The following is a 25,909-nucleotide window of genomic DNA, read 5'->3' on the forward strand; positions in this document are numbered from 1 at the left end:
AGTGAATTTAATGGTTCTAAAAAGTACGTGGGGTCAGCCTTACATAGCCTGAAGTTCTTGGTTCATGTGCAGGACACGAGGGCAATGCCTGTGGCTCAGCTTACATCCTTATAAAAATTACGCTAAAACCAGGACCGGTCTCAGACGTTTTGTGACCAAGCTTGTTTCTGGGTTAAAGCCTCCCAGCCCTCCTGTCTCCCCTTGGGCTGCACCCTGGCTAGACCTGCCCCACTTCGTCTTCCTTAACCGCTGCCTACCTTTTCTAATCCCATGCCCCTGCAACCCAAGGGGAACTTTTTGCTACTTGTCTCTTATCAACATTAGAAACCGGGCTTCCCCGGTGGCGCAGTGGTTGAGAGTCCGCCTGCTGATGCAGGGGACACGGGTTCGTACCCCGGTCCAGGAAGATCCCACATGCCGCGGAGCAGCTGCGCCCGTGAGCCATGGCCGCTGAGCCTGTGCGTCCGGAGCCTGTGCTCCGCAACGGGAGAGGCCACAACAGTGAGAGGCCCGCGCGCATACCCAAAAAACAAACAACCCCCCCCCAAAAAAAATTAGAAACCTCAGAAGATTCCAAATCTTTTAGTATTTTGGGTGTTTTAAAGAAAAATGCATTACTCTTTTATAAATTCCTAAAAGAATTTGGGGCATTCTTATAGCAGTTTAAGGTTGATTTAGGATTATTTTATCTCGCCTGACGGACCCAGCTGGCCCAATTCTAGAATACCAGGCCAGGAAACTGATTACAGGGGACATTGTGAGAAGGAAACAATCCCAGCTTCTGGGCACTGAATGAGACCAGGCTGCAGGTGTCGAAGGAAGGTCAGTCCAGCAGGCTTGACACTGCACACAAAAATGTCACAGTAAATAGGTGTAGTTCACACACACGCGGTCCCACAGGGAAAGAGACGCGCCATAAAGTAGCAGGAGTGGAATCACGTGCAGACAGAACATGGCAAGAGGGAACCTGCGAGCAGGAACTCAACTTAGTTGTTGATCACTAGGGAGGTGGTACTGGGAAGAATGCCTGCAAGGTAGTAGGGCTTCGTTTCTCCTAAGAAAGACAGGGCAACGGTTTGGCAAAGCAGGTCTGAGAGGAATTTTGTGTACAAATAATGAAGACAAGGATCCAGTTCATCAAACTGCAGGTCTTAAACCAGCCTAGTCACTGCTCCTGAGATTCAAGGCCAATGCCCTAGTAATAGCAGCTCGAATACTGTAACAGGTTCCTGTTGCTGCACAAGACATTACTGCAAACCCAGTGGCTTAAAGCAACAAACATTATTCACAGCTTCCTTGGGTCCGGAGTCTGGGTAGTTGGGTCCTCTGTTCAGGGCCTCACCAGGCTGAAATCAAGGTGTCGGCTGGAGCTGGGATCTCATCTGAGGCTCAGAATCCGCTTGCAATCCCATTCATGTGGTTTGCAGACTTCAGAGGCTTGTGGCTGTAAGAAGACCGAGGTTCTTGTTTTCTTGTTGGCTGTCAGCAGGGGGGCTTTCAGCTCCTGAAAGCTGCCTTCAGGAGCTAGTCCATGGCACTTTCACAACAGAGCATCTTACTTCTTCGAATCCAGCAGGAGAACCTTCCTCCAGTTGGCTACAGTGGATTCTTACATAGGTAACTTGAGCCCCAGAATGACTATTCCATCATCGTTGCCATATTATGTAACTTAATCAAGGGAATGACTATCTCATCGTATTCACATGCACACCAGGGAGAGGGAATCTCGGGGGCCATTGTGGAGTTTTGCTGGATGATTCAAAACTGAGCCTACGTTTGTTGAGTGTTTGTTAAATGCTCAGCACCATGCTGCGATTGGGGGTACAAAACGGAATGAAATCAATCAGGAATATAAGGCAGATAGGGAAGCCCATGGACTAATGGAGGATGCAGAATTGAAAATTAATTCTAAAACAAGTCAGTATGTCTGTAATAGTTGAATGTGGAAATGACACAGAAAAGATAGTCAAGGAAGTGAGGTATAGCTTGATAGGTGTTTTCTAGGCAGAAAGTAAAGAAGAGGGCATTTCAGGCAGAAGGCATGTTTATCTACCAACACGTCTAAGAGGCTGTGAGTAGTGGGGCTTGACTGGGAAGGAGGGGCCTGAACAGATGTAAAGGGTCAGAACAGGAAGGACACAGAACTTAAGACTTCATCATGGACAGGAACCACCAAGGAACTTGTGAAGGGATATTAGTACATTAAGGTCACAGAGACCAAGTTACACAAAGATAAAAAAAACTGACGCCACAAAAATAAGAAAAATTTCAACATAAATAAGCACAAGTGAAAAGCAAAAGTCTCATACAAATTGATAACAAAAGACCAACATCCAACAGAAAATGAGCAAAAGATAAGAAAAAGCAATTAACAGAAGACACAAAAGGCTGATAAACAGAGAGAAGAGTGTTTAACATCACTTGTGATTAAGAAAGTGAAGATTCAAATAGTGAAACATCATTTTCACTACGAAATTGTTAGGATAACAGATATACAAAACATGTATACTTACTTAGATTATTGAAGGACAATACGTCAAAGGGTAAGCAGGTATAGAGGTTTTATAGACAATTCTTGTTTTCTTCTTTATACTGTTTTCTAAATTTCCCCAATGAACTTTAAGAGAGAAAAAGCATCTAATGAGAAACCGCAGTCCCTGTCCACCCAACTTGCCTCCAGAGGCAACTACTTTCAGCTCTTCTAGTGTGCACTGCTCCAGGTGGTTTACATGTATTCACTCATTTAATCTTCTCAACTGTCCTACGAGGTGGAACTAGGATTATCTCCAATTTACACATAAGGATACTGAAGCACAGAGAAGTTAAATAACTTACCCAAGGTCACATAAGCTAGTAAGTAGTGGAGCTGGGATCTGAACCCAAGTGATCTGGCTCCAGAGTTAAAGATTTTCTGCTGTTACTGTGGCCTTACCGAACTACAATGCATTACTTAACTCACATTTATAAAGTCACTATTACCTAGCACATGGCAATAAAATCATTTTAAAAAAAAGTTTGTATTTGTATCTTATAGTTTACATTTGTATCTTATAAGCAACTGATTAACTTAAACTGAAACATGATGAAATAAAAGTTTGCAGCTCTAATCATCACTTAAATATCCTAATACATTTAAATTAAAATTAATGTGCTAATACTTCCTCTTTCCTGATTTATAACAGCATATTTTCTTCCAAAGCTATCATATATATTTTTAAACACATTATAGAAATTAGATGACTTAAAGGATATACAGAAAGAAAATAATCAAAAATAAGTTAATTCAGATGTACACAATCAGAAAAAGATACTGAAGTTAACGAATACGTGGCTTAAAAATCAATACAGCGTCCTTTTCGTTCCCAATCTCCATATCGGGTAGGTTCTGGGCCCCTGGGTCCACCTCTTTCTTTGGTAACAGGATTAACATCATCTGGAAATTCTGAAGAAAGACAGAGATGCAAAAAAAAGCAGTCAGTGGAGATGGGAGAAGCATTATGGTCAATTCTGCAGATGAGGCTGCAGAGCTGACAGTTAACAGGCTGCATGCTACTGATGAGGCTACTACTATGCGGTCCTTCAACAAACTCTCCCCAGAGAGTGGTTCCTCTCCCCAGTTTGAGAAATCACTTTAGCACCCAGTCTTCATGTCCAATCTACTTTATTTCCTGCATTAGTGACTTAGAATTCTCAGAGGACTCTCAGGCCCTCATCTGAGGAGTGGCTGGGTTAGAACAGAAGGAAAGGGGTGCCGAGAATACAAAGTACAAATCCACAGGGTTTGGAAGGTTTTGAAACAAGATTACTTTGAAGATTACTTTGATTCAATGCCTTATTTTTCTTAACAGTGAAGTGGGTACAACCATCATACCTGCCTTACTATCTTGAGAAATAAAAAAAGAAATGCATGTAAAAGGTCTAGCACAGTGCCAGCTACATAAGAATGCTCAAATAATTTTAGCTATGAGTATTAATTTTCCTCATCATACAGTTTTGGCTTCAGCAACTGGTTCCCGGAAACTGCCATTTATGGGCATAACAACTGTTATTATTGTTAACAGTGTATGTTCATAATAGGATTTTCCGTTTTGAGTCAGGCCCAATTCTGAGGACTTTATACATATTAATTCATTTAACCCTCATAATAATCCTTTGGGACAGGAACAATTATTGTTTCCATTTTATAGATGAGGAAGACGAGACTAAGTGATGAAACTGAGTTTGAATTCACACATTCTGGCTGCAGTCTTGCTCTCAGTACATACACTGTACTGATCTGTACACAGGAAGATCAGGAGAGGAACAAGCTATTTGAAAGAATCCCAATTCTTAAACAATGTCTAATCACTCATTCATTTTCTTTGACGTATAGGTGATTTACAATATTGTATTAGTTTCAGGTGTACAGCACAGTGATTCAGTTATTTTTACAGATTATACTCCAGGAAAAGGTATTACAAGATAAAGGCAATAATTCCCTGTGCTATATATCATTGTTGCTTATCCAATTTATACACAGTAGTTTGTACCTCTTAATCCCATACCCCTATCTTGGCCCCCCCTTCCCTCTCCCCACTGGGAACCACTAGTTAGTTTTCTATGCTGTGAGTCTGTTACTGTTTTGCTATAGACACTGTTTATTTTTTAGGTTCCAACATGTAAGTGATAGAGTATTTGTCTTTCTCTGATTTTTTCACTAAGCATAATATTCTTGAGGTCCATCCACACTGTTGCAAATTTCATTCTTTTTAATGGCTGAGTAATATTCCAGTGTGTGTGTGTGTGTGTGTGTGTGTGTGTGTGTGTGTGTGTGTATCTTTTTTTTTTTTTTTTTTTTTGTGGTATGCAGGCCTCTCACTGCTGTGGCCTCTCCCATTGCAGAGCACAGGCTCCAGACATGCAGGCTCAGTGGCCATGGCTCACGGGCCTAGCCACTCCGCGGCATGTGGGATCTTCCCAGACTGGGGCACGAACCTGTGTCCCCTGCATTGGCAGGTGGACTCTCAACGACTGCGCCACCAGGGAAGCCCTGTGTGTATCTTCTTTATCCATTCAACTGTTGGTCGCTTATGTTGCTTCCATATCTTGGCTATTGTAAATAATGCTGCTATGAACGCTGGGGTGCACGTATCTCTTCAAATTAGTGTTTTCATTTTCTTTGGATATGTACATAGTAGTGGAATTGCTGGGTCATATGGTAGTTCTATTTTCAGTTTTCTGAGGAACCTCCATGTTTTCCATATTGGATGCACCAATTTACATTCTCACCAACAGTGTAAGGAGGGTTCCCTTTTAACCATACCCTCTCTAGCATTTATTATTTGTTGACTTTTTGATGATGGCCATTCTGACCAGTGTGAGGTGGTACCCCACTGTAGTTTTGATTTGAAATTCTCTAATAATTAGTGATGTTGAGCATTTTTTCATGTGCCTGTTGGCCATGTGTACGTCTTCTTTGGAAAAATGTCTATTCAGGTCTTCTGCCCATTTTTGGATTGGACTGTTTTTTTATATTGAGTTGTATGAGCTGTTTATATATTTTGGATATTAACCCTGCGTTGGTCATATCGTTTGCAAACATTTTCTCTCATTCACAGGTTGTCTTTTTGTTTTGTCCACGGTTCCTTAGCTGTGCAAAAGTTTTTAAGTTTAATTAGGTCCCATCTGTTTACTTCTTTTGCCTTAGGAGACAGATCCAAAAAAATATTGCTACAATTTATGTCAAAGAGTGTTCTGCCTATGTTCTCTTCTATGAGTTTTATGGCTTCAGGTCTTACATTTAGATATTTAGTCCATTGAGTTTATTTTTGTATATGTGTGAGGAAATGTTCTAATCTCATTCTTTTACATGTAGCTGTCCAGTTTTCCCAGCACAACTTACTGAAGAGATTGTCTTCTTCCATTGTATATTCTTGCCTCCTTTGTTGTAGATTAATTGACCAAAGGTTCATGGGTTTACTTCTGGGATCTCTATTGTGTTCCATTAATCTATGTGTATGTTTTTGTGCCGGTACCATGCTGTTTTGATTACTGTAGCTTTGTAGTATAGTCTGAAGTCTGGGCGCTTGACACCTCCAGATTTGTTCTTTTTCCTCCAGATTGTTTTGGCAATTTGGGGCCTTCTGTGGTTCTATATGAATGTTAGGCTTATTTGTTCTAGTTCTGTGAAAAATGTCATGAGTATTTTGATAGGGATTGCATTTAATCTGGAGATTGCTTTGGGTAGTATGGCCATTTTAACAATATTAATTCTTCCAATCCAAGAGCACAGGATAACCTTCCATTTCTTTTATAAATTTCCTTTATCATTGTTTCATAGTTTTCAGAGTACAGGTCTTTCACCTTTAAGTTTATTCCTAAGTATTGTATTGTTTTTAGTGTGGTTTTAATGGGGATTTTTTTTTCACTTTATCTTTCTGATAGTTCATTATTAGTGTATGTAAAGGAAACATATTTCTGTATATTAATCTTGTATTCTGCAATTTTACAGAATTCATTTATTAGTGCTAATAGTTTTCTGGTGGAGACATTAGGGTTTTCTATATGTAGTATCATGGATCTGCAAATAATGACAGTTTTACTTCTTCCCTTTACATTTGCATACCTATTTATCTTCCTTGTCTGCTGTGGCTAGAACTTCCAATACTATGTTAAATAGAAGGGGCAAAGAGTGGGCATCCCTGTCTTGTTCCTGAGTTAGAAGAAAGGCTTTCAACTTTTACTGCTGAATATGATGTTAGCTGTGGATTTGTCATAAATAGCCTTTATTATGTTGAGATATGTTCCCTCTATACCTACTTCGGTGAGAATTTTATAATGAATGGATAATGAATTTTGTCAAATGGTTTTTCTGCATCTATTGAGATGATCAGTTGGTTTTTATCCTTCCTTTTGTTAATGTGGTGTATCACATTAATTGATTTGCAAATACTGAACAATCTTTGTGTCCCTGGAATAAATCCAAATTGATCATCCTATACAATCCTTTTAATATATTTTTGGATTCAGTTTGCTAATATTCTGAGGATTTTAGAATCTATATTCATCGATATTGACCTGTAATTTTCTTTTTTTGTAGTGTCTTTGTGTGGTTTTGGTATCAGGGTAATTATTGGTGGCCTTGTAGAATGAATTTGAGAGTGTTCCATCCTCTTCAATTTTTTGGAATAGTTTGAGGTGGTTAGGTATTAGTTCTTCTTTATATGTTTGGTAGAATTCTCCTTTGAAGCTGTCTGGTCCTGGACTTTTGTTTGCTGGGAGTTTTTAAATTACAGATTCAACTTTACTACTAGTGATCAGTCTGATCAAGTTGTCTACTTCTTTTTGATTCAGTCTTGACAGGTTGTATGTTTCTAGAAATTTATCCATTTTCTCTAGGTTGTCCAATTCATTGACATATAACTGTTAGTAGTGTTCTCTTATGATTTTTTGTATCTGTGGTTTTTGCTGTTCCTTCTCCTCTTTCATTTCTTATTTTATTTGGGTCTTCTCTCTTTTCTTCTTGGTGATCCTTGCTAAATGTTTACCAATTTTGTTCATCTTTTAAAAAAACCAGCTCTTAGTATTATTGATCTTTTCTATTGTTTTGTTGATCGCTATTTTATTTCCCCTCTGATCTTTATCTCCTTCCTATCACTGACTTTGGGCTTTGTTCTTCTTTTTCTAATTCTTTTAAGTGGCAGGTTACGTTGTTTACTTGAGATTTTTCTTCTTTCTTGAGAAAGGCCTGTACTGCTATAAACTTCCTTCTTAGAACTACTTTTGCTGCACCCTATAGGTTTTGGAGTGTTGAATTTCCATTTTCTTTGGTCTTGAGGTATTTTCTGATTTCCTCTTTGATTTCTTCATTCACCCATTGGTTTTTTAGTAGCATGTTGTTTTAGTCTCTAAGTATTTGTTCTTTTCCCATTTTTCTTTTTGTAATTGATTTCTAGTTTTATACTGCTACGGTCGGAAAAAATGCTTGATATAATTTCTACCTTCTCACATTTTTTTGAGACTTGTTTTATGGCCTAGCATGTGATCTATCCTGGAGAATGTTCCATGTGCACTTGAATATAATGTGTATTCTGTTGTTTTTGGATGTAATGTTCTGTATATATCTGTTAAGTCCAAGAGGTCTATTGTGTCATTTAAGACCAGTGTTGCCTTATCGATTTTCTGTCTGGATGATTTGCGCATTAATGGAAGTGTGGTGTTAAAGTGCCCTACTATTATTGTGAATTTCTCCCTTTTTGTCTGTTAGTATTTGCTTTATATATTTAGGTGCTCCTGTTTCAAGTATTTATGTTAATGATAACATCCTCTTCTTGTATTGATCCCTTTACCATTATATAATGTCCTTCTCTGTCTTTTGTTACAGTCTTTGTTTAAAGTCTACTTTATCTGATATGAGTATTGCTACCCCCACTTTCTTGTCATTTCTGTTTGCAAGAAATAACTTTTTCCATCTCCTCACTTTGTCTGTGTCTTTGGTTCTGAAGTGAGTCTCTTGTAGGCAGCAAATAGAAGGGCCTCATCACCCTATGTCTTTTGATTTGATTATTTAGTCCTTTGACATTTAATTTCTGATAGGTATGTAGTTAATGCCATTTTATGTTTCCTAGTTGTTTTTCTATTTCTTTGTTCATTTCTTCTTTTCGTTTCTTCTCTTGTGGTTTGATGATTTTCTTTAGTAGTATGCTTGTATTCTTTTTAGTTTTATCTACTGTAGTTTTGATTTGTGATTACCATGGGATTCATATATGTTGACCTGTAACTATATCAACTTGGTTTGAACTGATAGTCATTTAAGTTCAGATGCATTTGAAAAGATCTACAGTTTTTACGCCTCTCCCCTACATTTTATGTTTTTGATGTCATATTTTAGATCTTCATGTTTATCTCTTAACTGTTTATTGTAGTTACAGTTGCTTCTACAATTTTTTTTAAGTTCATCTCTTTCTTTTTAATTCCTTGCCAAACAGTCAGTAACAACCAACAGATATTATTAAGGTTCTGTTTTCCAGCCCTTCCCTTACAGCTACAAGTTCATTAGGTATGTGGGGTCTATGTCCCAGGTCACTGCAGGCAACAGTTAACCAAATGCTTTTACAATTTTTTGTTTTTAATCTTTGTACTGGCTTATTTAAGTGGTTGGTCCTCAGTCCTTACTATACATTTGCCTTTCCTATCAGGATTCCCCTTTCCTACAGCTTATTTCTTTTCCACTCAGAGAAGTCCCTTCAACATTTCTTTTAAGGTAAGTTTAGTATTGATGAACTCTTAGCTTTTGCTTATCTGAGACGCCCTTTATCACTCCTTCTATTTTAATGATAATCTTGCTGAATAGAGTACCCTAGGTTGCAGGTTTTCCCTTTCGGGACTTTGAATATATCGTGCTGCTCCCTTCTGGCCTGTAAAGTTTCTGCAGAGAAATCAGGTGACAGACTTATAGGGACTTCCTTGTGTATGACACTGTTTTTCTCTTGCTGCCTTCAGAATTCGAACTTTTGCCATTTTAATTATGATATGTCTTGGTGTGCATCTGTTTGGGTTCATCTTGTTTGGACCCTCTTCCTGTACTTTGATATCTGTTTCTTTCTTCAGATTGTGGAAGTTTTCAGTCACAATTTCCTCAAATACAATTTCAATTCCCTTCTCTCTCTCTCTCCTCCTTCTGGGCTCCTTATATGTTATCCCAGAGATCTCTTAGACTGTTTTCATTTTTTAAAACTGCCTTTCTTGGGCTTCCCTGGCGGCGCAGTGGTTGAGAGTCCGCCTGCTGACATGGGACACGGGTTCGTGCCCCGGTCTGGGAAGATCCCACATGCTGCGGAGCGGCTGGGCTGGTGAGCCATGGCCACTGAGCCTGCGCGTCCAGAGCCTGTGCTCCGCAGCGGGAGAGGCCACAACACTGAGAGGCCTGTGTATTGCAAAAAAAACAAAAAAACAAAAAAAAAAACCAAAACCCCCCCCCCAAAAAACCCTGCCTTTCTTTTTGCTGTTCTGATGGGGTGATGTACATTATTCTATCTTCCAGATCACTTACACGTTCTTCTGTGTCATTTAGCCAGTTATTCATTCCTTCTAGTGTGTTTTTTACTTCAACTATTGAATTCTTCATTTCTGATTGGGTCTTTTTTTATATTTTCTAGTTCCTTGTTAAAAACATTGCTGTGTAGATGTATTCTTCCCCCTAATTCAGTTAACATTCTTATAACCAATGCTTTGAATTCTTTATCTAGTCACCTGTTTCATTAGTAGTTTTTTCAGGGGTTTTCTACTGCTCTTTCAATTGAGAGAAGTTCCTCTGCCTTTTCATTTTGCTTAACTTTTCCTGCCTCTGTGAATTTAGGTGAAAGTTACCTCGAAGGAGTGTTCTTATGTAGGAGTGCCCCTATACAGACTGCGCGTGCCCAATGCCTTTTGTGGGAGAACTGAATTTGACATGGACGCAAATCATGTCTTTCCTCAGGGTGTGCTGACAGCTATCTCCTTGGTAGGAGGTGGGCCTGCTGGTGGAGGGGCTAGAGCTGGAGCCAGGTGTGGGGCAGGACTTCCCCTCTGCTAGGTGCTGTCACTGTCCTATCAGGGGTGGGGTCTGATCCCAGGTTGCTGGAGCAGAAGCCCTGAGGGTCAGGCATGAGCTGGCTCTGTTCCCATTAGGTGGGTCTTTTCCTCTCTCCTTGCCCCAGAGCAGGAAGAGCTGAAGTGAGTGGGGCCTGTGTGGGCTCTCCGCTCATGTCAGCCTCAGACAGAGGTCTGAGCTGTCTCTGCTTCACTGCCTGTTCAGGTGCACATATTTGTTTCCCATGCTCCACTCAGATGCAGCCTCGGTACAAGTGCACTTTGACCCTCTCAGCTGATCACTGCCCCCAGCCCCTGTCACCTCCATCTGGCTGTGGAGCCACACTGCAGAGCTGCGGGGGGCCCGTGTGGACTCTCGGCGTGTACCAGGAGTGAGCTGTGGCAGGCCAGCTGCTGTCAGAGGTCTGGGCTGCTTCTGCTGTGCCACTTGAGTAAGTGCCGACAATGGCTGCCGCTACCCCTCCCAGGCTCCACCCTGGGGCTGGGTCACCGCTGTGTCCCGCGGCTGAGTCTTCTTCCTGGTAGTGGCTGCCCCAGAATGCAATGAGTGGGACCAGAGAGTTGGCTTGGCTTGGGGCTGGGGTGCATGATGAGGCAGCCGCAGGACTTGGCAGCTGCTGGAGCAGACCTCTCTCTGCCCTGCCTTTGGGCCAAGCCTGTGTGCGCCCTCCTCACAAGCGGAGTCCAGGTCCCTCTGCCCTCCTGGGAGTCCCAGTTGCCCTCCAACCAGCCAAGGGAGCTCGTCTCCCCTGTGGAGGACGCCAGGACTAGGGCACCCAATCTGTGGTTCTCAGCACTCACTGCCCATGGTGGGTCTCCACCATGGATTCTCCATTTTCTTCTGAGTCCTCTCCCAGGGGCACAGGTCCTGACCTGATCACTTTTCTTCCCTTCCTACCCAATTATGTGTGGATATTTTTTTACAGTCTTGATTGTACCAGGGTCTTTCTGCTAGTTTCCAGTGAAATTGTTCCATATGTAGATTTTTTTTTTTTTGTTTTTTTCTTTGCAATACACGGACCTCTCACTGTCGTGGCCTCTCCCGTTGCGGAGCACAGGCTCCAGACGCGCAGGCTCAGCGGCCATGGCTCACTGGCCCAGCCGCTCCACAGCATGTGGGATCTTCCCGGACCAGGGCATGAACCCGTGTCCCCTGCATTGGCAGGTGGACTCTCAACCACTGTGCCACCAGGGAAGCCCCTTTGCCCATTTTTGAATTGGGTTGTTTTCGTTGTTGTTGAATTGTAGGAGTTCTTTATTCTGGACATTAATTCTTTTCAAATATATGATTTACAAATATTTTCCCCCATTCTGTAGGTTATTTTTCTCACTTTCTTGATAATGTTCTCATAGGAACAAAATTTCTTAATTTTGTTGATGTCTTATCTATTTTTACATTTGTTGCTTGTGCTTTTGGTGTCATATGCATGAAATCATTGTCAAATCCAGGGACATGAAGAGTCTGTCCAATTTTCTTCTAAGAGTTTTACAGTCTTCCCTCTTAAGTTTAGGTCTTTGACATATTTAGAATTAGTTTTTGAATATGGTGTAAGGTAAGGGGTCCAATTTCATTCTTTTACATGTGGATATCCTGTTTTCTCAGCACCACTTATTGAAAAGACTGTCCTTTTCGCCATTGAATGGTATTGGCAACCATGTCAAAAATCAATTAAGCATATATGTGAGTGTTTATTTCTGAGACTGCTGCTTTTGTGTGAGACATCTTAAGGAAATACTTCCTCTCAGATTTTTACGCTTAGCTAAAACCTTTGAAGAAGAATTTTACCTCTAGATTAATGGCAACTTTTTAAAAGCCTCCATCACCTTGGCTGGTTGATCTGGTTATGAGATTGGACTTGGTAGAGTGCTATAATCTGAAATATTTAATGAATGAGCAAACCCCCAACGCTTTTATATTCTAGGCAGAATTCCAGACACAGGTCCCTGTATCCTCTACTGGTATCTTCTTGCCTACGATGCTTCACTTCATAGATGGGTTAGCACTCATGAGACTGGAAAAACCAGACAAGCAGGGCAGCCTTGCCAAAGTTTCAAAGTGGTATGTTTACATTTATGCTGTATGAAATGCTATTTTTTGAATAGCTAATATCTGCACATTTTCCACAATTCAAAGGTACAAAAGGATATAGCATGAAAATAAAGTAGTACTTAAAAAAAAAAAAGCTTTAAGACATGAAACAAATTTTATATATACTGAATACAAAATAATGTTTAGTCTATCATCCCTTCTCCCGCCCAAAAACCCCTTTATTCTCCAAAACATCCCCTTCTCTTTCCCCAGCCATGTAGTTACAGTGAGAACAACCACATTTTCACCTATGACCCAGGCCACTGGCCACTGGTTGATTTGGCTGTGGACATCTGATCCAAGGAAGGCCAAGGAGCTCTCTTCTTAAGGAATCTGAAATCAGGACTAAGAAACTGTATTTTCAGTCTTGTTGTTCTCTTGAACTGAGTAGCTGCTAGAAGCAGTTACTTTCTGCCCAGTGGACTCAGAAGGGAGTATGGAGACAGAAAACAATGAAGAGTAGGTACCAAAGACAAGAGAAGGAAGAACACCCTGGTTTCCATACAGTGTTTAGTCCTGAGGTCCCAGTCTTCTTCTAAGGCCCAGCAGCATTACTGCCCTAGGGAGCCTCACTTGTTCCCTGTACCTTAATAACAGCATACCCTACCCTTCTGCTTAAGTCTGTTCAAGTAAGTTTCTGTTATTTGCATCTTAATTCATCTATTTTGCCATGCGAATAATGGGGTGTAATAAATAAATTAATCAAACATAATCAATCACTGCCAGGGACCTGGAAATCTTTTTTTTAACCCATACATACTGACAGTCAATTCAGTAAGTCCCCTACATACGAACCTTCATGTCGCAAACTTTCAAAGATATGAACGTGCATTCCATCAACATCAGGGGTGAGTGAAAGTGCAGCTTGCCCTCTGTCTCCTATTGCTGACAATCCCTCAGCTCTACCATCTCCTACCTCCTCTCCCTCCTGCAGTCAGTAAGTCTTCTTGCCTGTTCACTCAATGCCAGCCCCTGTGTGCCAGCTGTTGTATTGCACTACTGTACTTTCCAAGGGACTGTACTGTAAGATTAAAAATGTTTTCTTTGTTTTTTATGTATTATTTGTGTGAAAAGTATTATAAACCTATTACAGTACAGTACTATATAGCCGATCGTGTTAGTTGGGTACCAAGGCTAACTCTGTTGGACTTACGAACAAATTGGACTTACGAATGTGCTCTAGGAACAGAACTCGTTTGTATATAGAGGACTTACTGTATGGTAATTTTATTCATTGTTGAAATATTCTTTATTACTGTCAATGAAGAATTATAAATAATAACATGCTTCCTTCCTTTCATTTGCTTCTCAATGACAGAAACACTTTCTTTGAGACCAAAAATTAAGAGAGGAGGTTTACTCTACTCACTTGTCAGTGGTTCTTTCTCTAAATTGGAATCTTCTGGTGCATCAAAACGACCTTCTGGTAACTTTGGCTTCTTAAGGGGTTGTTTGATGGGTTTGGATTTTTCTCCTTGAGAACTTATTTTCCTCAAAGAATGACACAGAATGGGTGATCCTAGCAGAGTGAAGACAGTGAAAAAATAGGAGCTGTTCATTTATTCTACTTCAAAATGTAACACTTTTACTTACTTGTGTTAAGCTTATACATTCACAGTTATCAAAATTTAAAAGTACAGAAGGACACACAGTGAAAACCCTTCCCTCTGCCCCTATCTTTGAGACGGCCAGTTCCTTTCCTTGGAGGCAACCAATGCTATCAGTTTGAAAAGAAGAGCTTTGAAATGAGTTAGTTAACCATTATCAAAATTGCAAAAACAGATATAAAATGCGGATTCCTGGGACTTCCCTGGTGGCGCAGTTGTTAAGAATCCGCCTGCCAATGCAGGGGACACAGGTTCGAGCCCTGGTCCAGGAAGATACCACATGCCACAGAGCAACTAAGCCCATGTGCCACAACTACTGAGCCTGCACTCTAGAGACCACGCACCACAACTACTGAGGCCTGCGCGCCTAGAGCCTGTGCTCTGCAACGAGACAGCACCATGATGAGAAGTCCGCACACCGTAACAAAGAGTAGCCCTCGCTCGCCGCAACTAGAGAAAGCCTGTGCACAGCAATGAAGACTCAACAAGGCAAAAAATAAATTAAAAATTTATTTTAAAAACATTAAATAATAAAATAAAATAAAATAAAATATGGATTCCTGTCTGAAGCAATGCCAAAAATACCAGGAATCAGATCATTAAGAGTATCTAAGTAGTAGGAACTTTTCAATGACAATATTTACTATTTAAATCTCTGTAAGGCACTGTATTTAGTATTCTTATATTTAAATCCTAATCATGCCCCTCTTTTTCTGCCAATTAAACATCTTAAACTGTATTGGGCACCTGCAATTTATAAATGAGCTCACTTTCTAGGTTACAATGAGAAAGGTAAGCTTTCAGTATTATGAAAGTTATCCAACCCTTGTTGAGATAATGTTCAGTAAGGGCAAAACCACTCTGAAAAATGACCTCAGGGTTGGGGTCTTCAACTTCCTGAAGGAAGAGCTTTAGAGGCAGACAGAGGTGGGTACCAGTTCTGGTCACACCACTGCGGCAGGCACAGTAATGGCCCCCAAAGAGGGTGAGAACCTAATATCTGGTAACTATGTGTAGGCTAGGTCACATGGTGAAGGAGAATTAGGTAAGAGATGGAACTGAAGTTGCTCATCAGATGACCCTGAACTAGGTAGACTGTCCTGGATTACCTGGGTGGGTCCACTGTCGTCACAGGGGTTCTTAAAAGGGGAAGAGAGAACTGGAAGAGAGAAGCAGAGAGGTGGCAGTGAGAGACAGACTTGATGATGTTGCTGGCTCTAAAGATGGAGGAAAGGGCCACCAAGTCCAGGAACTTGGGCAGCCGCTGGAAGATGGAAAAGGGAGGAAACAGATTCTCCCCTAGAGCACCCAGAAGAAACACAACCCTAACACCTTGGTTTCAGCATAGAGAGACCCATTTCAGACTTCTCACCTCTGGAACTGTAAGGATTTTTAAGCCACTAAGTTTGTGGTAATTTGTTACACCAGCAATAAGAAACTAAAACAAATACTTACTAGTTGTTTGACCTTTGTCAAGTTATTTACCCTTTCTAAATCCATTTCTTCCCCTCTAAATTGAATATAACAGTATCTACCTCATGAGCTTACTAAATAGATTAAACTGGACAATTCAGGCAAAGCACTCAGCACAGTGACAGACTGTATCTATTATTGTTATTATAGAATTATCTGGAAGCTCCTGATAGCATTACATGTAGTTAGGATTTTCTTTCACTACATGTATTTTATTCATATTCCAACAATGACTACATCACCCTACCCCCGCTTTAAAAAATTATATATATATACACACACACAAATATATATGCACAAGTATTTGTATGTATATATGTCTCCATGTATATATATATATACACCCTCCACAGCCAATTTGGAATTTACATTGACATGTTTGTAAGATTACATAAAGTTAACATTACATACAAACTGCATTAACAATTTCAAAATAGTACATCAGGCTGTTAATTTGCACGTCCACTGCATATATCTCAGTGTCTAGCAACACTGTTGACTGTCTGAATGTCCAACTGTAATGCAGATTAGTCTTCAGCCAACAAAATTCAAGGATTAAGAAAATATACAACTGAATGTATTAAGAAAGCTACAACGACTTACAGAATTAATATAGACTTCTCCCATCTAAATACTCACTTACATAAAATACTTCACATTTATGATACTAATTGGCTGAGAAGAATCTGTGAATCAATAAAAATTTCTATACATATTAAAATAAAAACACTTACCTAAAATTTTAATGTATTTATTGAGTTAGACTACAGACCATTTTGCCTTCAAACTTCCACTTCAATATTTAAGGGCATATTTTACTTTTAATTATGTCCTCAAAATAATACTTAGTTAAGCATGCACTAAAAATCAAAAGAGAAAAACCTGCAAAAAAATATCTTGTAAAGCTGCATTTATTTTTATTAAGAAACTATATGGGGGCTTCCCTGGTGGTGCAGTGGTTAAGAATCCACCTGACAATGCAGGGGGCATGGGTTTGAGCACGGGACCAGGAAGATCCCACATGCTGTGGAGCAACTAAGCCCGTGCACCACAACTACTGAGCCTGTGCTCTAGAGCCCGCGAGGCACAACTACTGAGACTGCATGCCTCAACTACTGAAGCCCAAACGCCTAGAGCCCGTGCTGTGCAACAAAAGAAGCCACCGCAATGAGAAGCCTGTGCACCGCAACAAACAGCAGCCCCCGCTCACAGCAAGTAGAGAAAGCCCTGCGTGCAGCAACGAAGACCCAACACAGCCAAAAATAAAAATAAATAAATTTATTTTTTTAAAAAAGAAATTATACGGGTAACAGAAATATGAGTTTCTGATCATACTAATATATTTCATATAATAATCTGTTCTTCGTTTTTTGTGGTTGACTATTTAGAAAAATATTATATTGAAAATGTTGGTGAATATAAACCATGCACAACTGAAAGACATTCTAGGTCCCAAATTACACGGATGTCCATGCTTGCCACTATTATTCAACATAGTTTTGGAAGTCCTAGCCACGGCAATCAGAGAAGAAAAAGAAATAAGTGGAATACAAATTGGAAAAGAAGAAGTAACACTGTCACTGTTTGCAGATGACATGATACTATACATAGAGAATCCTAAAGATGTCACCAGAAAACTACTAGAGCTAATCAATGAATTTGGTAAAGTTGCAGGATACAAATTTAATGCACAGAAATCTCTTGCATTCCTATACACTAAGAACGAAAGATCAGAAAGAGAAATTAAGGAAACAATCCCATTCACCACTGCAACAAAAAGAATAAAATACCTAGGAATAAACCTACCTAAGGAGGTAAATGACCTGTACTCAGAAAACTGTAAGACACTGATGAAAGAAATCAAAGATGACACAAACAGTTGGAGAGATACACCATGTTCTTGGATTGAAAGAATCAGTATTGTGAAAATGACTATACCGCCCAAAGCAATCTACAGATTCAATGCAATCCCTATCAAATTACCAGTGGCAGTTTTTACAGAACTGGAACAAAAACTCTTAAAATTTGTCTGGAGACACAAAAGACCCCCAATAGCCAAAGCAGTCTTGAGGGAAAAAAACCAGAGCTGGAGGAATCAGACTCCCTGACTTCAGACTATACTACAAAGTTAAAGTAATCAAGACAATATGGTACTAGCACAAAAACAGAAATATAGATCAATGGAACGGGACAGAAAGCCCAGAGATAAACCTACGCACCTATGGTCAACAAAGGAGGCAAGGATATACAATGGAGAAAAGACAGTCTCTTCAATAGTGGTGCTGGGAAAACTGGACAGCCAAATATAAAGGCATGAAATTAGAACACTCCTCAATACCATACACAAAAATAAACTCAAAATGGATTAAAGACCTAAATATAAGGCGAGACACTATAAAACTCTTAGAGGAAAACATAGGAAGAACACTCTTTAACATAACTCACAGTAAGATCTTTTTGATCCACCTCCTAGAGTAATGGAAATAAAAACAAAAATAAACAAATGGGACCTAATGAAACTTAAAAGCTTTTGCAAAGCAAAGGAAACTACAAACAAGATGAAAAGACAACCCTCAGAACGGGAGAAAATATTTGCAAATGAATCAACGGACAAAGGATTAATCTCCAAAATATATAAACAGCTCATGCAGTTCAATATTAAAGAAACAAACAACGCAATGAAAAAATGGGCAGAAGACCTAAACAGACATTTCTCCAAAGAAGATGTACAGATGGCCAAGAAGCACATGAAAAGCTGCTCAACATCACTAATTATTAGAGAAATGCAATCAAAACTACAATGAGATATCACCTCACACCAGTTAGAATGGGCATCATCAGAAAATCTACAAACAACAAATGCTGGAGAGGGTGTGGAGAAAAGGGAACCCTCTTGCACTGTTGGTGGGAATGTAAATTGATACAGCCACCATGGAGAAGAGTATGGAGGTTCCTTAAAAAACTAAAAATAGAATTACCATATGATCCAGCAATCCCACTACTGGGCATATACCCAGAGAAAACCATAATTCAAAAAGACACATGTACCCCAATGTTCACTGCAGCACTATTTACGATAGCCAGTTAATGGAAGCAACCTATAAGCCCACCGACAGATGAATGGATAAAGAACATGTGGTACATATATACAATGGAATATTACTCAGGCATAAAAGGGAATGAAATTGGGTCATTTGTAGAGACATGGATGGATCTAAAGACTGTCATACAGAGTGAAGTAAGTCGGAAAGAGAAAAACAAATATCGTACATTAATGCATATATGTGGAACCTAGGAAAATGGTACAGATCAACTGGTTTGCAGGGTAGAAATAGAGACACAGATGTAGAGAACAAACGTATGGACACCAAGGGGGAGAAGTGGCAGGGGTGGTGGTGGTGGTGGTATGAATCAGGAGATTGGGATTGACATATATACACTAATATGTATAAAATAGATAACTAGTAAGAACCTGCTGTATAAAAAATAAATAAAATTATATTAAAAAGAAAAGCAAAAAAACACGTGGACACAAAGTAAAATGAAGAACCCAATATTAAAGGAAGATCTAAAAAAGCAGTCAGATCAAAGACATATTACTAGTAAAGGAATAAAAATTAGACAGATGACTTCCCATTAGCTATAATGAAAGCCAGAAGAGAGAGAGCTGTGAGAAAATGATGCAGCCATTGAAACTACTTTCAAGAACAGGAGAGAAATAAAACCATATTTTGATTAAAAATAAAATATATATTAAAAAAAACACAGAACTTTATCACAAGACTGTCACCAAAGGGAACTTCTAAACAATGTACTTTAAGAAACTGATCCAAGGACTTCCCTGGTGGTGCAGTGGTTGAGAATCCACCTGCCAATGCAGGGGACACAGGTTTGAGCTCTGGTCTGGGAAGATCCCACATGCCACAGAGTAACTAAGCCCGTGCGCCACAACTACTGAGCCTGCACTCTAGAGCCCATGCACCGCAACAAGAGGAGCCACAGCAATGAGAAGCCCAGGCACCACACTGAAGAGAAGCCCCCGCTCGATGCAACTAGAGAAAGCCTGCACGCAGCAACGAAGACCCAACGCAGCAAAAATAAATAAATAAAAATTTAAAAAGTTGTTAAAAGAGTAAATCCTAAGCGTTCTTATCACGAAGAAAATAAATTTATAAAAAGAAAGTGATCAAAAAAGTGTGAGATAAAATAGAAGATAAAAGTTTTATATATTGACTGCATAAAAGTGCAATAACAGTATTGATTTGTGTTACTACACAATTCCACCTAACATACACACAACAAACACACAAACACACACACCCCTAAAAGGCTGAACAACAGAAGTGGAGGGTGAGTGAATTCAAAGCATTTTTAAGCTTTGTTCTGTTTAGGAGGAGAATAAAGATATTAATTAACTTTCAACTTCCTTAAGCATGCATTTAGATTTCAAGGGTAACCAATAAAAAGCAGTGTGTATCTTCCAAAGCAGTGTGTATCTTCATTTTTTTCCTGTTTTTCCAGCAGAGGAAACAAATGAAAAAAGCAAACACTGAATTCAAAGTATGACAAATAGAAGGTGTGAAAAATAAGATGGTAGAAATAAAGCCAATTTTATCAGTAACTATAACTGTAAATTGACTGAACTCTCCAGTTAAAAGGTATGCTGTTGGACTTCAAAATAAAAACTCACCAAAATCTAGCCATATGCTGTTTATATGAAGAGAACCACTACCATGGTTCAAAAAAAAAAAAGGACCAATGTTATGGATGGAAGGTTTGTGCCCAACCCCCCCCCCCCACATTCATATGCTGAAATTCTAACCCCTGATGTGATGATATTAGGAGGTGGGGCCTTTGGAAGGCAAAGATCCTTGATCATGAGGGTGGAGCCCTCATAGTGGATTAGTGCCCTTATAAGAAAGGCTATGAGAGCTTGCAGGGTCCTTCTGCTGTCTGCCACATGAGGATACAACAAGAAGACAGCCGTCTGTGAACCAGAAAGCAGGCTCACACCAGAGACCAGATGTGCTGGCACCTTGATCTTGGACTTTCCAGCCTCCAGATCTGTGAAAAACAAATGTTTGATGTTTAAGCCGCCCAGTCTACAGTACTTTGTTATTGCAGCCTGAGCTAAGACATGTGAGATGCACCATTTCCACATCTTCTAAAAAAAAAAAAAGGGGAACCCACAGAAAATGGAAAGAAAATAAAAACAGTAAGAGAAGAAAATAATAACATAAATAAAAGACATAAAACTAAGAGGATCAACAAAACCAAAAGTTGGTTCTCTTAAAAGACTAAAACTACTGTGAAGTCTTTGGTAAAGCTAATATGAAAACAAAAACAAAAACACCCAAAAAAACCAAGAGAAGGTAAAATATATAACATGAGTAAAAGAGGAGTACATAGCTACATAGAACAAAAGTTTTTTAAAAACCCCAAACCAGGAACTTTATGCCTATATATTTAAAGTATACAAAATGAACAATTTTCTCAAAAAATTTAACTTATCAAAACTGACTTTAGAAGAGGAAATCTGGTAAATACCACAATAATCATTACAAAAATAACCAATAATTTAAAATCTTCCCTCAAAGAAAAGGGCAGGTCTAGACAGTTTTGTAGGCAATCTGCAGCAGACACTCAAGGAACAGAGTATTTCAATCTTAAAAAAAAAAAAATCTAATATAGAAGAGAAAAGGATGAGAAGACTCTGAATTCATTGTAAGAGGCTAGAATAACTTTAATTTCAAAACCAGAAAAGGAAATTCCAAGACAGGAAAATTACAGGCCAACTTCTAAACAAAATATTAGCATACCAAACCCAACACTAAATTAATAATATAATCAACCTGATCAATCTGAATATTTTCTAGAAATGCAAGAGTGATTCAGCACTAGAAAAATTTATAATTCACCAACCCACCATATTAAAGGAGAAAAGTGAATTAACAAACAAGATGAAGAAAAATGAATTAGTAAATTTCAAGATTTATTCTGTCTTAAAAAACAGACAACTACATAAACAAAAAACCCCCCAAATCCTTCTGGAAATGGCAAGGGACTTCATTAACCTAATAAAGGGCACACCTACAGCTAATATTACATGATGAAATATGAACATATTTCCTTTACAATTATGAACAAGTACGCCTACCACCACTTTTACTCAACATGGTACTGGAAATCTGAGCAAGGACAGAGAAACAAGAGAAAAGAAAAAGATATAAAGATTAGAAAGGGAGAACTAGATTTTCATTACTTGCAGGCAATATTTGTGTCTACCTAGCACCGCCCCACCAAAATCTGCAAATAAATTATTTAAATTAATAAAGTAATTTAGCCAGGTTACTGGACACAAAATCAATAAATAAGTCAACTGTGTTTCTATACATAAGCAGCAATCAGAAAATGATAATCTTAAAAAATATTGAGCAGTTGTAACCAAACCCCAACAGGAACTTTTTTTTTTAAGAATTTTATATGGAAAGCAGATATCCAAGAATAGCCAAGACACTTCTGAAAAACAAGATGAAAGGACTTATTCTACTAAATATCAAGAGTTGTTACAAAGGCATGGTCATTAAGATAGGTGTTACATCACAGGAACAGACAAATAGATCAATGGAACTGAAGAGAGCCAAGAAATAAACCCGCGTGCATATGCATATGTAAACTTGATTTATGACAGGGGCGTTACATCGGGGGGGGGGGGGGGGAGGTCCAATATATGGACCTGAGACAACTGGTTACTGACATGGAAAGAAAGTGAAATTGGTTTCCTGCCTCACACCATACATGAAAATCAATTCCTGGTAGCATAAAGGCTTAAATATAAAAAGCCAAACAATAGACCTTTGAGGAGAAAATACAGAATATCTCTACGACCTTAGGGTAGGGAAGGCTTTAAGAAAGACCACAAAGCACAGACAATAAACAAAAGGATCAGGACAAGATTATAATAAAATTACGAATACCTGTTTATCAAAAGACACCTTTCCTTTGAATCTGTGTGACTGTACAATCAGATCCATTATTTTATTCTGTCTACTGCTGAAGATAATTTTTAAAAAAAAGACACCATAAGAGTAACAAAAGCAGTCCACAAACTGAGCTTGAGCTTGTATGGCCGTTAGCATAAGTGAGGCCATCTTGGGCCCATACAGGCTTTCTGCTGACCCTACCCAGGACTGTACTGTGAAGTCAATCACTCTCTGTTGTCAAGGGCTTAGCAGTTAATTGACATTGTTCAATAATCATTGGGATCAGGTGGCCTCTATACTCTGTTAGTCCCCAAACAATGAGGAAAATCTTCGCTGACATATTCCGAGCACCCACAAGACCAGTTACCTACTCATAAATCTTAGGAACGCACTTCCTGTTTCCAAGCACATACCTCCATAGTCTAGGTCAACTATAAAACTGTCCCGATGGCCCCCTTGGCGGTTTGGAGGGCGGCTGTTCATTTTTCCTGACGGTTGTCCGCCTGCTCTCAGCCTTTACAGGTAAGTTACCCTATGATAAACTGATTCACCGATTGTATGAACCTGCCTGCCGTGTTTTTCAGTCTCAAGATGACTTCTCAGTTCAGTAAGCACTTTTCATTCCTTCCGCCCTCAAACAGAGCTATTTGCCATTTACATAAGTAAAAAAGGTACAGTGGTCAAATACATGTAAAGAATATAAATAAGAAAGACAAACAACCCAATAAGAAAATGAAGAGATATTTCATCAAAAAAGGCGAAAAACTTTTGAAAAGATGTTTAACTTCTCTAATCAGAGAAACGCAAAATTGTAATGAAATACCGTTTCAACACCCTATAGGCAGACAAAAATTAAATTTTCTGATGCTATCCAATGTTGGCAAGTATGTGGGGCAACAGAAACTCTAATACTGCTGGTAGAAGTATAAATAGCCAGTAGGAATGGAAAATGCCTTTACAGCTTGCCATCATATTGTAAAACTGAACAGGCCTATGCCACATATTCCAGGAATTCAACCCCTTGTGCAAGTACACCTACAGTGTACACAAGATGTGTAGCAGTCAATCCTGGTGCTTCTAGAGTTACACAACGTCCACTGAGAAGGGGAAAGGAAAAACGTATGATACACTCTCATAACTCAATGAATAATTACAGCCTCACATATCAACATGGATGAATCTCAAACCAGTCAGGTGAAAAAAGCAAGTAAAATAAATACAAATGGCATGAAGCCCTTTCTGTAAAGATCAAAAGCTTGCAGTTACACAACTGCATCAGGAAGCAGGTAGCAGGTAGCCGCTTGGCAATGGAAATATTCTTTCTTAAACTGGAGAATGGATTCATAAATGTTGGCTTTGCTTCACAACTCACATGTGTTATGTAAATTTTGGGTATGAAACACTTCATTCTTAAGTTTTGAACATTAGTGAAAAAGGGATATTGAATGAACACACAACGGAGCTGCACACAGTTATTACCTCGAGGTTTGAACATTATGGGACTTTTACTTTATATATTATTCATTCCTGGATCATTTAAAATTTTTACAACTTAACAGGTAGTCTGTCTGGGGAGAGATGATTACAGAAAGGAAAACAAACTTTATAGGAATCTGGGGCCCATCAGGAGGAGGGGCGGAATTGTCTTCAACTTAACACAATTTTTCCAGCGTGTCCTAAATTAAAACTAGGCTTAGCATACTCTATGGGTTAAGGCTGTAATATTTTGAGAAAATTTTCCAGCAAAAATGGGTTTTACAAGATTGGTTTTTACTAAAAGCATGCATACTTTCTCAAGAATAATTCCTGGCTTCACCTAATTTTTATTATACTTATTAGCCTTCGGCCCACTTTTCCAAAATTCTGCACTTTTCCACTTCTAGTACTGTAGACTGCCAGAGATCTTTTTCGCTGTAAATAAACTAAATAAGCAAATAATGAGTCCACTGCCGCAGGGCCCGCTTTTCCACACTCTCCACGCGCACCAGATGCCGCGCGCCCTGCGAACCCCCCAGGACTCAGGACGCCCGCCCCACTTCGTGGCCATCGCGGTGGCCGCCGGGAAGGAGGCGTCCGGACAGCGGGGCCCAGCGACTGTCCAGCTCCGGTCCCGCCCTGAGCTCGGGCGGGAAGGACCTGCCGGGGACGAGCGCGGTGGCCGTGCAGGACACGAAGCCTCGGCAGGCCCGGGGCCCCCGAGCCCGCGACACGCCGCTGCCCCGCCGGACACGTTTCTCGCGGCATTCGTGCCTTCGCGACCCCGCCCGCGACCTCGGCCCCGGGACCGGGCGCCTTACTTGCCGCTCTCCACGCTGTGGCCGGGATGTGGCCCAGCAACGAGGTGAAGCCCAGCACAACCATGACGCCAGCTCCCGCCGCGTCCGCAACAGCCGCGTCTTCCCGGCACGCCCCGCGGGAGGGGCGGGGCTGCGTGGGGGCGGGGCCTCCGCGGGGCGGGCGGGGCCTCCGTAGCCAGCGCCGGAAACCCGCGCTCCCGCACCTGGCTGTACGCAGGAAAAAGTGGAGCGGCTCGGCCTTATCGTGAAGAACAACCCAAACTACCCTGAACCTCGTGTTGATGAAAACCTCAAATCATGGCTGAAGTTGGATGAGGGAATGCTTCCGTTTGTTCCTCTCAATTTGAGGCGAAGGTCTCTTGGAAGCTCGCTGTTCCAGTCCACAAATAGTGGGCACCTTCTACTCTTTTGCCTGTGCAATAGGCTTCTTTCCCCTCAGTTCTCCGTCTTTATTTTTTTACATTTCTGCTTGTTCAGTGAACTCTGACCCACTGACCAGGTGGCCTGGAAGATGACTTTTGGGTACAGCGCAGAGCAGAAGGCTCTCATCTGGTCCAGCTGCTGGGAAGGAGAGCTGCGCATCCGCCCTCCGGTTCCAGCGGCTCCTGCCGTGTTCGGAGCATGTGTGGCAGGTCAGGAGGCTTCATGGGACCTGTGGAAAGTCTACACAGAATCACACCGGAGTCCTACGGGTTTTTTTTTTTTTTTCTTCCTTCATTCCTTCCTTTTTTAGGAAAGTTCTTGGCCAGCTCTTGGGCCCTGGTGATGTCTGACCGAGTAATATCAGGTGGCTATATAATTTGAGTTTCTTCTCATCACGAACCGGAGTCATTTGGTCCCCCTAGATAAGGACTCCTTTCACTAGGAGGCAGTGGTATATTCGGAACGCGG

The 25,909-nt window shown here is 40.2% G+C and overlaps 1 protein-coding gene across 13 annotated transcripts; it reads right to left on the reverse strand.

Moving 5' to 3' along the window:
• Window positions 1-566: 566 nt before the first annotated feature.
• Window positions 567-25,130, reverse strand: SDHAF4 (succinate dehydrogenase complex assembly factor 4). Of its 13 annotated transcripts, none has more exons than XR_004352592.1 (6): window positions 25,019-25,130; window positions 14,028-14,177; window positions 3,312-3,442; window positions 2,836-2,888; window positions 2,514-2,617; window positions 567-1,444 (listed from the first exon to the last, which is right to left on the reverse strand). XR_004352592.1 is itself a non-coding variant. In XM_032651672.1 (4 exons), the coding sequence occupies exons 1-3, from the start codon at window positions 25,080-25,082 to the stop codon at window positions 3,333-3,335; spliced, it is 324 nt and encodes a 107-aa protein (XP_032507563.1). In that variant the 5' UTR covers window positions 25,083-25,130; the 3' UTR covers window positions 567-2,888; window positions 3,312-3,332. The 13 variants fall into 13 exon arrangements, 3 of the variants coding, with proteins under 3 accessions (XP_032507563.1, XP_032507564.1, XP_032507562.1); XR_004352591.1 differs by having other exon boundaries at window positions 567-1,809; XR_004352593.1 differs by lacking the exon at window positions 2,514-2,617.
• Window positions 25,131-25,909: the final 779 nt, after the last annotated feature.

This window comes from Phocoena sinus, chromosome 12, assembly GCF_008692025.1.
Source record: "Phocoena sinus isolate mPhoSin1 chromosome 12, mPhoSin1.pri, whole genome shotgun sequence".
NCBI classification, from domain to species: Eukaryota; Metazoa; Chordata; class Mammalia; order Artiodactyla; family Phocoenidae; genus Phocoena; species Phocoena sinus.

What these genes read in the sequence shown, in the direction of transcription:
- SDHAF4 (XM_032651672.1), bottom strand. Translation starts at nt 25,082, where the DNA reads ATGGTTGTGCTGGGCTTCACCTCGTTGCTGGGCCACATCCCGGCCACA. An exon ending in CACAGCGTGGAGAGCGGCAA is followed by an intron (nt 14,178 to 25,018) that starts GTAAGGCGCCCG and finishes TCACTCTGCTAG; the next exon opens with GATCACCCATTCTGTGTCAT. An exon ending in AGAGAAAGAACCACTGACAA is followed by an intron (nt 3,443 to 14,027) that starts GTGAGTAGAGTA and finishes GTCTTTCTTCAG; the next exon opens with AATTTCCAGATGATGTTAAT.